This window comes from Pleurodeles waltl, chromosome 1_1 (assembly GCF_031143425.1).
Source record: "Pleurodeles waltl isolate 20211129_DDA chromosome 1_1, aPleWal1.hap1.20221129, whole genome shotgun sequence".
NCBI lineage: Eukaryota > Metazoa > Chordata > Amphibia > Caudata > Salamandridae > Pleurodeles > Pleurodeles waltl.
This window is the reverse complement of record NC_090436.1, coordinates 819829333-819846953: the sequence shown is the minus strand read 5'-3', so window position 1 is coordinate 819846953 and position 17621 is coordinate 819829333. Positions and strand designations below refer to the sequence as shown.

General features: G+C 39.7%; 1 protein-coding gene across 2 annotated transcripts in view; it reads left to right on the top strand.

Annotated features, from left to right (window-relative positions):
* Positions 1-17621, top strand: part of DOCK8 (dedicator of cytokinesis 8) — a 709540-nt gene that overhangs the window by 526067 nt on the left and 165852 nt on the right. For both annotated transcript variants that reach the window (XM_069228642.1, XM_069228651.1), the window contains 5 exons: positions 579-743; positions 3459-3634; positions 8781-8876; positions 11521-11616; positions 14086-14235. In XM_069228642.1, coding sequence (XP_069084743.1) covers positions 579-743; positions 3459-3634; positions 8781-8876; positions 11521-11616; positions 14086-14235 — 683 coding nt within the window. The remainder of the gene's footprint in view (positions 1-578; positions 744-3458; positions 3635-8780; positions 8877-11520; positions 11617-14085; positions 14236-17621) is intronic.

Sequence of the window (17621 nt, the reverse complement as noted above, 5' to 3'; positions counted from 1 at the left end):
ACTTAAACCAGAAGAACAGAAGCTGAAGGGGGTGTAGGAAGGCAGGCAAGGTGGTGGGGATTGGTTAAGGGTGGCTTGTAAGGTATTTTATTCACATTTCAGACCGATAGGAGTAGTCATATTATGTATGGCTTCCCCATTACTCCTTTACCTCAGCCTAGCAGTATAAGCAGGGGCAAAAGATTTTGGGGCCATATATAACATGAAATTATAGATGGGTAACTCTGAGTTACAGTGATGTTTTTCATCTCGGGCTGTTGGTGACATCATAGACAACTCAAGCTTCGTTCTTCGATATCATGCAGACATTTGGTGAAAAACATCCCCGTCATTTACAGTAACCCATCTCTAATTCTATATATTTTAAATAGTTCATATAGTTTAAATAGTAATTGAACTTGAATTAAGAAAAAGTTGTGACATTCTGAAAACAGCAATGTGCTGTTTATTGTAATTTCAAGTATTCATCTTGTTTTTAATAGAACCGGCCATTCTTACAATACTTTATTCAATTTAAAGAAGTCCAACTCTACCTGTTATAACCATTAAAATACTGATGTTTTCTGATTTGTTTTCAGCCAATTTCTCCCAGTATGCTTTTGAATCCGTGGTGTCCATAGTAAACAGCCTCAACACCAGAAAAGATTTGAGCAAAGACCATCAAGGAAGGAGCTGCCTCTTGGCGTCTTACGTTTACTATGTATTCCGCCTCCCAGAAGTGAACAAGGACTTGTGCAAAGCAGGTATTGTTACCAGCCATGTGACGCATCCCTAGACCCCTATCTGTATTGGTGCACTTCAGTGGCCGAACATACAGCACCGCTTCTTCACTTGATAAAAGAGATATAGAAATATATGTTTGTTCTGTAAATGACGCTGTGTTGCTAACAGAACATGGTGTTCTGACTCGTTTGATTTAAAGAGACTGAAAGCTGCCTAGGTCTTAATCTATTAAAGGTGCATGTAGGGAGCAATATATAATTTGTGTATGTAAATGTGTCTGGTTCCACACATATTATAGCCATGGATTATGAGAAGCCGAATATTGATAAACTCTTTGTCATTCATCCAAACGTCAGAACAAATTAAATCTGTAACCCGCTTTTAAGAGATCAAATGCTCAATATTTTATTTAGGTAATTCTTTAAATAGTTATTTACACATATGTGCATTTATACATGTGTTTATTTATTTGGGGATTTGGAAGGTGCACCATACCACACTAGCCTCAGATTCTTTGATGTGACTGCTACTTACAGCAAATCTGCCTGTCAATGGACAGCAATCCCCTTCGCTTATTCTACACAGATGTACATATACATATAGTAATACAAGTTTTGCCTGTGAAATACGGATTTCATCATCATAATGACAACCCCCAAACTACTCTAACTTTAACATTGCAAAGCTACTAAAATTATGCAACATGAAGGACTAAATTACGGAGCATGGTTATCTAAATTATGCAACACTCTCTGTCAGTAGTATTTTTATCCATTTCAGATAGAAAGAACATTTTGGTGAAAACTGCAAATTTTGCAAATTCTGTGACAAATTAAGTAAATATATAATTATGCAATAAATACTGCAGCCACAGAATTGTCTAAACCTATTTATCATCACGTTTGCACATTATTTTAGTAACAGTCCATTTAAAAAAGGTAAACAAATCCTAAAGGTTTAATTTCCTCCAGTGCTCATTGTTAGCTCCACTTTGAAAAAAATGTTTTTTCCACATAACTGCCCTGAAATAAATATGTGATATAAAAATACAGAAGGGGTACCATGTATTATATAATATGGTTTCTGGTGTGTAGCAAGGTGGCAGTATTATGTGGAATGACTGGGGAGTCTTACCATGTAGTACTATAACGTTACCCAGAAGTGGACCTCAAGGTTCACAATAGTTAACCTTAGCTCAGTCCTGGTGGTAGGGCAAAGAGCAGACCAGGCTACTTAGAGGAACATGTGTAAAGCATTTCACACCACCCACCATGGACTATAAGTAAATGACACGACTCAAAAGAAATCCAACACCAATTTAGAAAAATAAAGCAGTTTTTTCTTATTTTAGGCACCAAGACAATCTTTTTATCTTACATACAACAGTGAATTTTTAAAGCTGAAAAGTTGAAAAATTGAGTACTTTTTATCGTCTAACGACTCCTATTAATGTCAATGGGGAAAATCACAGTGTGCAATCAATCACTTTTAGGGTGAACTCCAAGGAACCCACTTGGAGTTAAGGTTTTGCGGGTTCCTAGACCAAGTCTCAACAGTCAGTTTCTAGTTACCTTGTCCAGGGTGTCCAGGTGCAGAGGTGCTCTGGCTGTCCTTGGTGCTGACGGGATCCGCAGGCACTATCAAATTGCAGCACTTGAGAAAAGCACACTTCAGGGTGGACTCACACTCTACGCTTGGAAAGTAGAGGCCTTTGGGGCCCCAGGACATGGATTCCACAGCTGGAACGTATGCACCACATCCGGTGACCCGGGAGCAGAAACTGCCTTACATCTGTCAATCACAGGGACTGGTTGTGCCAAAGATACTTTGCTGCTCCTTTCGAAGTCACCTCCTTTAGGATGCAGATTCTCAGGAGTGAGGTTGTTGCTAAAGTCAGTCACTATGCTGAGGAGCTGCTCTGGAGTCTGCGATGTTCGAGAAGTCGCTAGTTACTAGGCTGGTGACAGACAAGCCTCGGCAGCGGCAAACATAGTCCATGGTTAATTTGTCAGCTGGAGGTCGTCCGGAAGGGGATAGCGGCTCGAAACTTGGTGCAATCAGGAAGGGATTGTCCTTCCAGTGAAAAGTCTGTATTATTTAGTTAGCTTAAATTAGCACGCCTATGGTGATTAAAAGTGGTCTGGTTCAAAGTTCAGTCAAAACTACCGAATGCACTACGTGTTTCCTGGAAACCTGGCAATCCTTGATAAGGTTTTGAAAGGGATTTCTGTGTCTTTGCCCCTTTAAGCCCTCCATTTCAATACGCATACATGGTTCCTGGGTGTAGCATTTCCGAACTGCTTTTTGCTCATTAGGTCTTCACCATTCCCTTGGGCTCCTCCATGTATAAGCTCAGGTGACTAGCATGAATGAAGTGCCTCACCCCCACCGAGTGTAAGCTCAGCATGACCAGAGAGTCCTGTAACATAGCTGTACACTTATAAATTGCTTTGAAACAGTAAACCATTTTGATGCACTTGAAGAAAGAAATATTTATTTCTAGAAACACCACCAATATGTCACTAAACGTTCTAATAGATTACATTGTGACTTTGGTTTGTATTTGTAAATTGGTTATTGCAGCAGAGAGACTGCAACCTACAAGGAGTAATTATTGCAGGAAGCACTTACCTAGTATAAATCGTTTGCTATCTCATACAGGTTAATTGTGCTCAGTGTCTCCAATCTAAGCCATCCAAATCATTGTTGTATCTAAGTGTACTGTTTTGGGGCAGGTGCAGCAGCTGGTGTCTGTTTTCCGGAGTCTCGATATTACACAGTTGGCCGCTCGTCTGCTTCCAATGTGGGCACCAGGCTCTTGCAGTCGAGGTTATTGAGCAGCAGTAATCCAGACCTGGCAGGAACGCAGAGCACCACTGATGAGGAAGTCAGAAACATCACAGCTTCAATGGTGAGTGATATTATGGTGGTTCATAGAGATTTATCGGCATACATGAATGAAGGTAGGGTCAGTCTGCAAGCGATGTGTGCATGTTTGTGTGTGTGTGTCTGTGTGTGTGGTGAGAGAGGCAGAAATTAACAAGGCAGCTGGAGAAGAAATAGACCTTTCAAAATCATCTCTAGCTAGGAAACACATGACTAATGCAAAAAACCCTAGGGTCAAAGGATCATGTTTATCTTTGTTCATCCATTGATATGTAGCGCAAGTTTGTATCAGCCTCAGAAAACTGTGATTTGTGCCTTGGACTTGCTGCTTCAGTATTGCCCACTGAGCAATTTCCTAAGTACTTACTCCTCAACTATTCAAGCATGTATCATATTTCCCATATAAATCTTGAATCAATCTCCTGATGGGAGTTTCCACTACTCTGTATATCACTACTTCTTCATTACCTCATGGACCATTATCTCTGCATTATATATTTAATGTTAAAAACATAGTTACGTCAATAATGATACCTCATCGCATTTATTATCCCATCACCTGAACTCTAAACCTACTGCTAGTACCCTTTCCCTAACCTTAAACCTTTTGTTACAGTGGAGTGTAATTGTATATCTGACCTTCACCTAATCCTACTTTTAAACCTTCAATGTAAACCTAACCCTCACAGTTGTCCTTACCTTTACTCTTTCCCTAAAGGTAAACTTGCCTTATTTTCCTTAATTTGATTAGGTCGGGCTAATGACGAGGAAATGTTGAGCTGGAAGTAACACATCAGGGTGAACTTGATGAGGTGACTGTGTACAGCATTAATATATGTATAGCAATGGCCTGTCCTCCTCAAATATTGTTACAAAGTTACATGCAAATGGGACCCTTATAAATGGCTCAGCAGTGTCTCCACACCTGTTACTGAACATATACATACAATACAATAGGTGGGAGCACAATGGTGCAATAATATTGGAATAGTTCCTTACATAATGTCCACTAAGCAGTTGTAAAGTTTTTATGTCAAATATATGTGTTGTTGCCACAGGTCTACATTGATGGGTGTCCATCATATTGAAAACAGCCACTAATTTGTGTCAATCATATAAAAAACAATCAGTCTCAGCAAAAAACAGCCATCGCGTGTTTCACCTCAAAAGAGGCTTTCCCAGTGTGGTGAATTGATGATAATAATGTGTTACATATCAGGTTATTATGTAAGCAACAAAACTAACACAAATAATAGATGTGGATTTGTACCCCTAGAGAGGAGACCGGGGTACCAAGAGTAGAAAAGAGAGGGTAGATGGAGTAGTGAACATTAGTGTTTTAGAGGATGCGTATTGGCATGATGACCTTAGTGTGAACATTGAAGACTAAGGGCCTGATTTAGAACTCGGCAGACTGGTTACTCTGTCACAACGGTGACAGATATTCCATCCACCAAAATCAAAATTCCATAGTATAGAATGGGATTTAGATTTTGGCAGACAGGATATCCATCAACGTTGTGACGGAGTAACCTGTCCACCAAGTTCTGAATCAGACACTAAGGGGGTTATTCTAACTTTGGAGGAGGTGTTAATCCGTCCCAAAAGTGACGGAAAAGTGACGGATTTACCACCAGCCGTATTACGAGTCCATTATATCCTATGGAACTCGTAATACGGCTGGTGGTATATCCGTCACTTTACCGTCACTTTTGGGACGGATTAACACTCCTCCAAAGTTAGAATAACCCCCTAAGTTGTGAATTTCATGCAACAAATCATTGATGAATAATTGTAAATGTGAAACAGAAAATCACTATTGTCTCCAAGTAACCAGTAGCAATACCCATCCAAGAACAAAGGTTTAGATTGAAGGTAATGTAGTTATGGCTAACATGTACCTCCAAATATAAATTAGCACATTGATATGTAGCAATTTAGTTATTATCTATTCACAACCTTGAGAAAGGCTCTTTTGAGACGAAACATAATGGGTGTTTTTCAATATGATTGGTTGTTTTTCAATTTGATTGACACTCTTTAATGGGAACCAACGACAAATAAATTCGACTTAAAAACTTTACAACTGCATTGTGGACATTACTGAAGGAACAATGTTACTGCACCTTTATGCTTCCATCCATTGTTGTATGCTTTTGACAGATGCCTACAGTGAAGTCTGGGCAGATGCTGAGCTGCTCTTTGTAGACTTCCTGCAGTGGTCCTGTATCAGCTACAGCCTACACAACCATCTTAAGCCACAATTAGGCTTCTGTATCTAGCCAACCAGGACACCAGGATGATACCTTCATGTCATGCTGTGAAATTTGAGTCAATCACACTAGGAGGCGATAATCATTTTGGAGTCCACACATTTCAATCATGCGCTTATGCCAACCACGGGTCTTGGAACACCTCAGCTGCATGTTCCTGTGCCACCTGAAGGAGGATTGCTATGGACGTATGGTGATCTTTGCAGGGACAGGAGTGCAATCTGGGGTGAGACCTTTCTAAAAGGGCAGAAGTCATTGAATGAGTCCTACACTTGTGCTCAGTGGCCTGTTTCCACCAGGTAGTACAGAGAGTGCAGAATTATTAGGCAAATGAGTATTTTGACCACATCATCCTCTTTATGCATGTTGTCTTACTCCAAGCTGTATAGGCTCGAAAGCCTACTACCAATTAAGCATATTAGGTGATGTGCATCTCTGTAATGAGAAGGGGTGTGGTCTAATGACATCAACACCCTATATCAGGTGTGCATAATTATTAGGCAACTTCCTTTCCTTTGGCAAAATGGGTCAAAAGAAGGCCTTGACAGGCTCAGAAAAGTCAAAAATAGTGAGATATCTTGCAGAGGGATGCAGCACTCTTAAAATTGCAAAGCTTCTGAAGTGTGATCATCGAACAATCAAGCGTTTCATTCAAAATAGTCAACAGGGTCGCAAGAAGCGTGTGGAAAAACCAAGGCGCAAAATAACTGCCCATGAACTGAGAAAAGTCAAGCGTGCAGCTGCCCCGATGCCACTTGCCACCAGTTTGGCCATATTTCAGAGCTGCAACATCACTGGAGTGCCCAAAAGCACAAGGTGTGCAATACTCATAGACATGGCCAAGGTAAGAAAGGCTGAAAGACGACCACCACTGAACAAGACACACAAGCAGAAACGTCAAGACTGGGCCAAGAAATATCTCAAGACTGATTTTTCTAAGGTTTTATGGACTGATGAAATGAGAGTGAGTCTTGATGGGCCAGATGGATGGGCCCGTGGCTGGATTGGTAAAGGGCAGAGAGCTCTAGTCCGACTCAGACGCCAGCAAGGTGGAGGTGGAGTACTGGTTCGGGCTGGTATCATCAAAGATGAGCTTGTGGGGCCTTTTCGGGTTGAGGATGGAGTCAAGCTCAACTCCCAGTCCTACTGCCAGTTCCTGGAAGACACCTTCTTCAAGCAGTGGTACAGGAAGAAGTCTGCATCCTTCAAGAAAAACATGATTTTCATGCAGGACAATGCTCCATCACACGCGTCCAAGTACTCCACAGCATGGCTGGCAAGAAAGGGTATAAAAGAAGGAAATCTAATGACATGGCCTCCTTGTTCACCTGATCTGAACCCCATTGAGAACCTGTGGTCCATCATCAAATGTGAGATTTACAAGGAGGGAAAACAGTACACCTCTCTGAACAGTGTCTGGGAGGCTGTGGTTGCTGCTGCACGCAATGTTGATGGTGAACAGATCAAAACACTGACAGAATCCATGGATGGCAGGCTTTTGAGTGTCCTTGCAAAGAAAGGTGGCTATATTGGTCACTGATTTGTTTTTGTTTTGTTTTTGAATGTCAGAAATGTATATTTGTGAATGTTGAGATGTTATTTTGGTTTCACTGGTAATAATAAATAATTGAAATGGGTATATATTTGTTTTTGTTAAGTTGCCTAATAATTATGCACAGTGATAGTCACCTGCACACACAGATATCCCCCTAACATAGCTAAAACTAAAAACAAACTAAAAACTACTTCCAAAAATATTCAGCTTTGATATTAATGAGTTTTTTGGATTCTTTGAGAACATGGTTGTTGTTCAATAATAAAATTAATCCTCAAAAATACAACTTGCCTAATAATTCTGCACTCCCTGTATTTGATCTCAATCTTGCAATATTAAAATTGAAACTGCATATCCCATAACACAATGTGCTGTTCGATAAAAAGTGAGATGGGGCTTAATGGGTCACATGTGACAACTGTGCTTCATATGTGGTATGTATCCCAATCACTGCCCATGCGCACACTCACCACATTCAAATTTGCCAAGTAAGTGTGACGAAGATACTAGTCATACATAGGTGATAGAACCCTGCTAGCAGCTGGAGCAATGGGGATGCAGTCACCAGATGAGGGAATGGAAGAGGAACGGCACATTAGAGAGTGAGAGACCCCATATCTTTGATTACTGGCAAAAATGGATGGCCAGGCGGTAAGCAAGAGAGTTAAAAATGGAATTGGACTGGATGGTGGGAAGAACCTTACAGGCAAGGGGCAGGGGAATGGACATAGACCCACATAGAAAAGGGGAGGATGTCTCTGCAATGATGTGGTATACCTTTACCCAGAGATAAATGTGAAAGAGACTGTTACACAGGAACATGTGAAAAGATGGAGGACTCTCCAAGTAGCAGAAAGCCACACACCATCATAGCCATGTGTCCTTACGCACTTTGCACAGTAACTGTTTTGTCTCATCAGTCACTCCTGTATCTATCCCCTCAGAGGGATCGTACGAAGGCTTTCCGTGAATGTAGCGGTCACTTAGAAGGGGTTTAAGACATTAGAGACCAAGGTTTAGGAGCAGCAGAAACAGGGCTAAAATATTTCCAGAAAGAGCTAATGTAAAAAAAAATACCAAGACCGTGACTGGTTTAAATTCCTCCTTATGAATAAACATTAAGCAAAAGCAAAATTGAAGTCATGTATGTTTCTCAGGCTATTGGGTGGAATGGTGTTTTTAAACTGGTGGCACTGGCATTTCAGAGCCTTCTCCCGCAAGATGAATACTCAAGGTTGGGCAGCAATGGTGACTGGTTTTGAATCACAGCATTTTTAGCAAGGAGCACCTGCAGTCGTTTTTTATTACTCAATACTGAGTTTGTACTTGGACATCTTTTACAGGTTACGGATCGGAACAGCAATCGTATGTCTTCCTACATTGAAGTCAAAAATGATCTGCCAACATCTTCTGGGAGTCCTAGGCCATCAAATAAAAAGGTACATACAGTGCATTAATGAGGCGTGTGCGACTTTCAATGTTTAAGTTTACACTGCCAGATAAAAATGTTCTTTGGTATAATGATTCATGCATGACAAGCAGCAAACACAAATGTACCCATCACTTATCATGTGCCACTGCGGTTATGCAATAGCAGCCAGAATATGCACCAGCTCATGTATACATGTTGAGATGAGTTTCTTAGGTTGGGGCAAATGTACTTCTCCTTTTCACAGTGAAGGTTCTAAACTTATCAGGCTTCCTAAAGTACCACGCCTGCTTTCACCACCTGAAAAATTGACACATTGTAGCCTTTGCCCTAAAATTTCTTCATGTGTGCTTTGTGGCTTTGAGAAGGAACTGATACTCGCAGGAGTGTACAAAACCAAGTGGTTGGTACTCACATTTAGATTTTCTGATCCTCTGTGTCAGTCACTAGGGCGGTGCGCGTTCTATGATAAAGCATGACGTGACAGCTGCTTGTGCCAGTGTGCATCTGTACATGTCCAGACCGGCGAGAGTGCAGAGGCGCGCAAATGCAATGGTACTTTGTAAATAATACCTCAAACTGGCGGGCTGACACTCTGGTCACAGAGGCTAGTGTCAATGGATGTCTAATGTAGCACAGTTAGCTTGAACCAAGCAAGTGGATATTCAGCTGGCTCTTGGAAATGATGAACTTCTTGCCCCCTTCACTCCAAGGCACTGGGACCAAAGTTCCACATTGCCTTTCTTGCGTCAGTACATGTAGTCCCTGGCACTCCATGGTGAATGTCAAGTAATCCTCTGTGTAGGCAGGCAAATTTCTCAAACCTTGAAGTGCATGTTTCTGAAGTTTCTTGATAAAATTCCAGTGTATCCTCACTTCCTCTCCAATGGGTCACTAAAATGCATTTTTCTGGTTTTGCGTATCCCTCGATCCAAGAAATAACCCACCTGGGCAGACTCAACCTCACCGTTAAAGGAACGGGAAGGAGTGCGCAAATTAGTATTATCTGGAATAAGCGGGATCCAGCTAAGCTAGGAAAAAATATAAAAACACCTAGGCAGTTACCGGTGTGTAGTCTACACTTTTAATAATGGTGTCTGCTGGTGTATTAAAAGCACGGATGGGACACCAGGGTGAGGAAAAGGACTCACTGGGTCACCTATCTAAAAAAGGTGAGTTTGATTCCGCCCAGGTGGCATTGTCCTACCTGGGTGGGGCTAGGTGGTCAAATGATGAAGCATGACACTATATAGTGTGTGAGACCACCTAGTCCATAAAGGAAATCCCCCTTCACTCCCCCCCTCCCTTCACCACTCCACAGCATTCACACTCCATTCACACACCTACTGAGGTCTAGGAGCCCTTGGATAATCTCCCTTGGGTTGAGCTCCTTATTTCAAGTGATCCCCATACCCTTTTGTGTTTTTGGCTTTACATGCAGGGAGTTAGTATGGGTTGATTCCTTTCAATCCTTTAGTCCAATCTCCCTGACTCTCCTTTTGTGTTACAATATTAAACAATTTCACCTGACTAGCTCAGTGTTTGGAAGCACGAAGTTACAGCTGGACCCATATACTGGGAAATATCAAGAGCTTTAAGCTGCTTTCAAAGAAACAGTATCATCAGTATCATAGCAATGTGAAATAAATATTTGGATAAATAATGCAAACATTTAGTAGGACACTCCACAGATGCTGGAGTGGATGTTTTGTGCTATCAATTCTCAAGTATGGCTCCCCGTATTAAGTGGGTTTAATTTTGAATTGACCTGTTTGTGGTGGCAAAAGATGGCAGCAAGGGCAGCTTTCCCAAACAGCAGAAGTGTATTTCCTAAATTCCTCTGGCTGGAGGATGAAGACCCATGCACCAAAGTGAAGATGAGGGTGACTGGGCCCTAAATGAAGATTTTGTTAAGAAGGGACTTCTGTTATGAATATGTTTCGGTGACAGTCAAAAGAAAAGGAGAAAGCAATGTGTAGTGTGACTGTAATCTAAAACTGCTTTTTGTGCAAGGAGACAAAGGGTAAGTGTAAGTTAAACGAAGTGAGAATATTAGAACAAACAACAACTTGTCATGCATGGCATAAGTATTATATTTCAAAAACATGACCCACACACTGGGTAAACCTACACCTTGTAGTACATGTACTACTGTATTTGTAGTCACAAAATACGAGTGTAATTGTATTACAATTGATTTTGAATCCTCACTCATAGCAGAGTCTCTGCAGACATAAACTTACTGGTAGTAAAATTGCACTTGTGGTTTGTGAATAGCAAAAACTATAGTAAACGTACTACAAAGTGTGAGTTTACCTTTGTGAATAAGGCCATTAGTGCACATAAGAGATACTCTCTTTTCACTGATGTGGTTGTAGCATACAGTTTAATGGACCATTTTGTGTTCTGAACATCAAAAGTAGACGATATTCATAAGATGAATTATATGTTAATATTTTTTTTTTTATAAATTAAGATTCTTCTATTAGCCACTATGAGGAAAACCTAATGGGAAGTAAGATATTTGCAATATGTATGTTTGATGTTATACTGAAAGAATAAAGAGGGGAAAGATTGTTATTCAATTCATGATTATGAGGTAGTCACTTGTCACAATTAATTGATTGTTGTCCCTGTGTATTCTTCTTCCTCAGCTCTTCCATGAAGAGTTAGCACTGCAGATGGTGGTCAGCACTGGAATGGTGAGGGAAAACGTCTTCAAGTATGCATGGTTCTTCTTTGAACTTCTGGTAAGGCTCTCAAATTGAACATAGCGCTTTAAATGCGCAACTAAGAACATTATGGACTAAACGTGTAAATGTATATCTGATATGCAGATGTGGCCTTATATGGCATGTTGGGTCAGATTACCATGTCAAATAACTGTCAGTTCCAGTGGACGATGATGTGCAATGTTAAAATCAATAAACTTGGTTATATAAATAAAATGTAAGTGCTTGCATGCTTGATAAGATGTTTGAAAAGAACGTCAAAGTACTCCTTCAAGCCTCACTCAGTCCCCGCTCTATGTAATTCACCCTTTCTCAGCCCTGGCAGTTCATTTTCAAAATGTTCACTTTTTAATATAAAAAACAACTGTCCTATTTATTTCTGTTCCCTCAGTACAAGAGGGTTTTTTGTCAGCTGCTACGTTGTAATGTATTTAAACACAATTTACTACACTTGGAGAGTATTCTGAGGACAGCGGGAATTAAGTCATTTTTTTCTAATAAACATTTAGGTGATTTGGAGGCAGATTCATAAAAATAGTATTAAATTTACGACTCATATATTTACTCCTATGATGAATACGTTTATTGTATCCACAAAAAATACCAAATAATTGATAATAATCTGATATCATGTAAAACTTATAAGCAAATAGATTGAAATTGGATTAAGTTGTTACCAATTCAGAGAAATGTATTTCGTTGCTAGGTGCGCATTTGTACTTTTCTGAGTGCTAACAGGTAGGGATACAATCTTTCGATCCTATGTTGTGTAATCAGTTATTTGACAGGTTTGACAGGTAAGAATAGATTTCTCGATTGTTTTTTATTCACCTTAAATAAGCAATGCTTTTGTGGGGGCATGGGTTGATATGGAATCTTAATGGTTGATATGTTATTATCGCTTTCAGTAAGCACCTTTATTTATTAGCAGTTTTGCAGAAGAATAAAATATAATTTGCAGGGACCACCTTTTTAGATGCTTGGTTAGTATTCCTAGGATCTAGTTGCTAATGATGAACTTCAGGATCACAGTTGTACAAATCTTTAAGTATATGCTCACAGGAGCGTTGAACAGTGGCCACTCTTCATAGAGATGATGTCAGAGTGACTATCAAATATTAATAAATGTTTTGTCTTGACAATCAGATTCATTCATTTTAGACACATTTCTCACTGGGCTGGATGGGAGGTAATGTGTGCCCGAGAGAGTGTGTTCTTCTGCTCACGTCAGAAAGGACTGTATGTCAGTCCTGGAGGATGGAAAAAGTTGCTGGTTACCACCAGTATTGCAAGATGGCTAAGAGTGACAACTAGGTGCTAGGGAGTTGTGTGAGCCTGTCATGGTGTTTGTCAAGAAGCTTGCATTCCACCTGTATCTAGAGACCATTTCAACACTCGGCCATTTTTGCTGTAGAAGATCAAAATTGAAGAGTGGAAGGTGGACAGGTTTTTCATAATGGTCTGAACTGTTGATGAGGGCCTGAACTGTCCTGATTGCTTACAACGCCCATTGCAAGTGCTGACCTTACACTGACCTTCCAATGATCCCGGAGGGTGTGTGATATTGTAACTCTTTCTTCAGAAGAGCAGAGTCAAATAGGCTCCCCAGAATCCCCATCTCCTAAAGCTGCATTTGGCTCTAACGCTGGTTTTGGTACAACCTCCTTTAACAACATTAGTGTGTATGCAATGCTTTAGGTAAATGTTTCATCTGTAATTGATGGTGCTTTCTTTGAATTGTTGAATATTAATTGTTTTTGCTGAATACTAAGCGTGAACCCTCTTTAAAGCTTTAAATTTGACTTCATGTACCCTAGCAATTCGGCTTTATGGTAGGTATACATTTTTCATGTTGTTTATTGCTCCACATCTTATTGAGTGTAGTGCAAACTCTAAGAAATATGTAAAATTATAAAGAGTATGTGGGAACCATATTTAAGTGCTTTACAATACAGTGTCATAATCCTGTGTCATGTTAAGTAGAGTCTTTCCTGTTTGTAAGTCCAGCATCAATATTTATGAGTGACTGCCTTGTAACGTTAGGCCTACACTTACGAAAAAAATATAAGCATAACTATCATCAATATACTGCATAGGTAGGGGCTCTTTGCAGTAGCTGCCCACAACTAAGAATAATGGTACAACATACTTTTCCTCCTTTTTAATTTTGTTTGACTTTTTTTTCCGTTTTTTTTAAAAGCATGATCAATTATTAGTTGTGTAATACAAGATGTTAACCCATGAGTTGAACAGTGGTGTTATGACTTTATCACTAATTTACTTTTCATCTCCTTATTTTTTATTTCCACATCTGTGTTTGTATATTGGTTTAGATTGTCTTTACAGTTTCCAAATGTATCCAGCATTCGAAGACTGCATCCCTTGCTTATGTTTGTATAATCCAGTATACAATACATTTCTAAGGATGGAACTGTGCAGACTGTGTGGGATTTTGCTATAGTAATTATTTGTTTCGTATTTAATTAGGTCAAAAGCATGGCTCAGTACATCCATCTTGTGGAAAAGCAGGACAATTCTCGGAGTACTCGATTTTCAGACCGCTTCAAGGATGATATCAACACCATTGTGAACGTGGTCACCTCAGAGATAGGGGCACTTCTGCTTAAGCCCCAGAAGGTAAGGCAATTGCAACATTTTCTTCTCTTGTAGATTTAGAGCCTTGGCGGATGGGATACTCTGTCATAAATGTGATGGATATCCTGTCCGCCATATTACAAGTTCCATTACATCCTATGGAACTTGTAAAAAGGCGGGCAGGATATCTGTCATGTTTGTGGCGGAGTATCCCATCCGCCAAGGTCATAATCAGGTCCATAGTGTTGATTCATCATTCAAATTCTAAAAACTCTGCACGGTACGCACAACGTAGTGTAGCAATGGCCAGGGTGTGTGGAAAAAGCAGCCCTCCTACCGTTTAGTAAGAAATCCACAATCATTTGCTTCACCTCCCATCAGAGGCTGGTTCTCCCTTAATGTGGTTCTGCGACCAGAACTAGTTGTAATCCAGCAAATCCTTAACCTGCAGGCCTCCAACTATTGATAAATAGTAATTGTGAAACCTCAAAGATGGGCCTCTGCCAAAACAATTTTAATTCTAACTACAAAGTTACTGCCTGCCTACAAGGTGGTTGTGTGTCAAAATATTGTTTCAAGAATATTGCCCTTCACTAATACCTTGTGCAAAATAACTAAATATTGAGAAGGTATGAGCATATATGTGAGCATAGATATGTTATTCTTAACTCCACATTCAACTTGTCAATGTATGTATATGTGGAGTTAAGTAAAGTAAACCTAAACTTATTTACTATTCTTACCTTGTATATATTTTGGTTCTCAATATTTTTTCCACAATATATTTTAGCATGATTTACTTAAACAATATTAAGGTGAAATACCCATAAAATGAACTTTGAAAATGAAGAGTGCTGAAAAATGGTCATCTGGCAACATGAGCACTTCATGAAACCCATAAATATGTACATGATAGGTCAAAATTGCCAGATATGCCAAATGTAAATAGGCTATTGAATCAGCTATCATTAAAGTGAGAATATCTTGGGTTTGTTTTCTGAGAATCTTTGATTTCAGGCACACAAAATACTGTTCAAGGTACAGCAAAATCACATGGTGCAGGTTTTAAATCCCCATATAATACATCTGGGAAGATGCAAATTGAGGCTGTATTAAAGGTGTAAAAAGTCCCTCTATACGATTATATTGTATAGAATGTGTTCCATTTCAGAAACACAAATTCCTAAATAAAGGTGCAGGTATGCTCTTTAAGACTCATAATGGGGATTAGGCTCTTGGTACAAGCCTCAAGACTAGTGGGCTTAACTCATGCTTTAAGTAAAGCACTCAGGGTTACTATACGTTGGTGCTTATGTCTCAATTAGGATTACACAAATTCCCTCAGAGAGTTGATCAAACTTGAATTGGATTTTTCAAAATCTTCCAAATACACTCTGAGTAAAAACAAAGACCTTTAAGTCTTCAGCAAGATTCAGCTATTAAGATATTGGTTGAAAGAACTGAGTTACAGCCTGAACACAGAATAGTGTGCCAATGTAAAATTCATGAAAATAGTTTGTGACTGAGCCATTCCTAATAATATACAGTTATACTTGTCTATCCTTTTAGATCATTCTATGAGGGCACTGTTCCTTGTTTTGTGGTATAGATGGCTTACCGTTAAGTGCAAATATAAGCAAGTGGTATGGAGATAGCGGATTTGTCCAGAATTTTCTTCACTGCACTAATTTTATTCAAGATCTTAATCATGCACTCTGTGCTTATCCAATTGGCCAACTTCTCAACAGTTTTGAAATCGGTTTCTGAAGAAAATGTTCAACATCACATTGTAACACACGCTCAGGAGGCTTTACAGTTATTTTATTTGCCACCTACAGTAAAATATTGTTATAGGATTTATACATTTTTGTACAATGTTTATGCCTTTATTGATTGCTTGATTGCTTCCCGGTTTATTGTGGAGGGAAATCTGAATGAAGTTAGCAGTTTTTTAAGTTATGAAAATATATGGTTGAACACCTTGGAAGAATTTTATCAATACATCTTGTCAGCTTGTTATTCCACGCATGCCAAACCCAGAGATTCTTTGCTAGACCCCAAGATCTAGGGAACCTAACTGACCAAATATAATCAGGGTAATGGTTGTAACAACACAGCTTCAAGATTTTGTGGAATTGATAATCAATTGTGGTTTGGGCCTGCTTATGGCACTGAATCTATTCTGACTACCATTACAGAAGAGCTGTCTTTCCTCCAAGACAAACACAAGAAGAGAGCAATGAAAGAATCAACCTATAACCCTCTTTCTCAACAAACACAAGAAATGACTAGTGAAGTGCCTCTATCTTTTACCCTCCTACAACACCACAGACTTTGTCCTACTGGTGGCAAGGCTGAAAGAGTGTATTGGGATGTCTACAATTGATCAGATTGTTTCTCCTCAACTGCAACCAACAAATGCATATTTATTCATTAAATAAGTGGAATTATCTTGAAGCATGCCTTCAGCATCTTCTCTGTCGTGCCTACTGTTCAGTATCTACAAAGTACTTCTGGTGCAGGTTTAAAAAAGTATAAAATCAATTTCCACACATACAGAGAAAGCACTGCATGCCTGAACCTTTTCACCTGAAGGGAACTTTGTTTGCATGAATTGTACTACACCTGCTAGGAGGAGCAAAGCATAGTTTGTTGCTTGCGGCACATTTACAAGCTTTGGAACACCTTCATCAGTCTTACTGAAATGACGGTATCTGGGAGTCACATACAACTACAACTTGAAGCTGTCCTCTAATGCCCAAGTCAATTCAGTGTCCAAGTGTGTCAACCTACAGCTTGCCTTGCTCCTGAAAATCCCACTACTTGATCAACCTGAGGATTGACTGAAGCTGACAAGAGCCCTGATGATGACATTCCTAAACTACTGCAGCATTGTTTACACTGGATGCTATGCAACCACACCTGCAGTCAGAATGTGTTGGAAGCCACCAAGATGTTGCCTACCTTCCAAGCTCTTTCTGTGGGTGCAGTGATAAAGTAAAAAAATATATCCAGCTCAGGGTAGAGACCAGTATACATGTAACAATTGGCATCTTGTACCATCCTTCAATTAATCCTCATATTCCGGCTGAACAGTTGATCAACCAGCCCGCAAGTGTCTCGGCATAGAGGAAGATTCCAAGGAGTCCAGGGGCAGAGGGTGTAAAATGTCCTGAGTTCAAACATGATGGCAGAAGGAAACTTCATGGATTCCAGAAAATTTCATGCAAGTCAACCATTTAGACTTGACTTCAGCTGATTGAAGAGCCTTTATGCAGAGAATCTCAATCTCACCTTGCACCTGATCAATTGCATATATTCTACTAACTTTGTACTCATACTAATGTTATTGAAACTCACAATGCTTATAAGTGCCCCAAAAGGTGACATATATGGATTTACTAAAATATTTGCATTTACTAAAATAC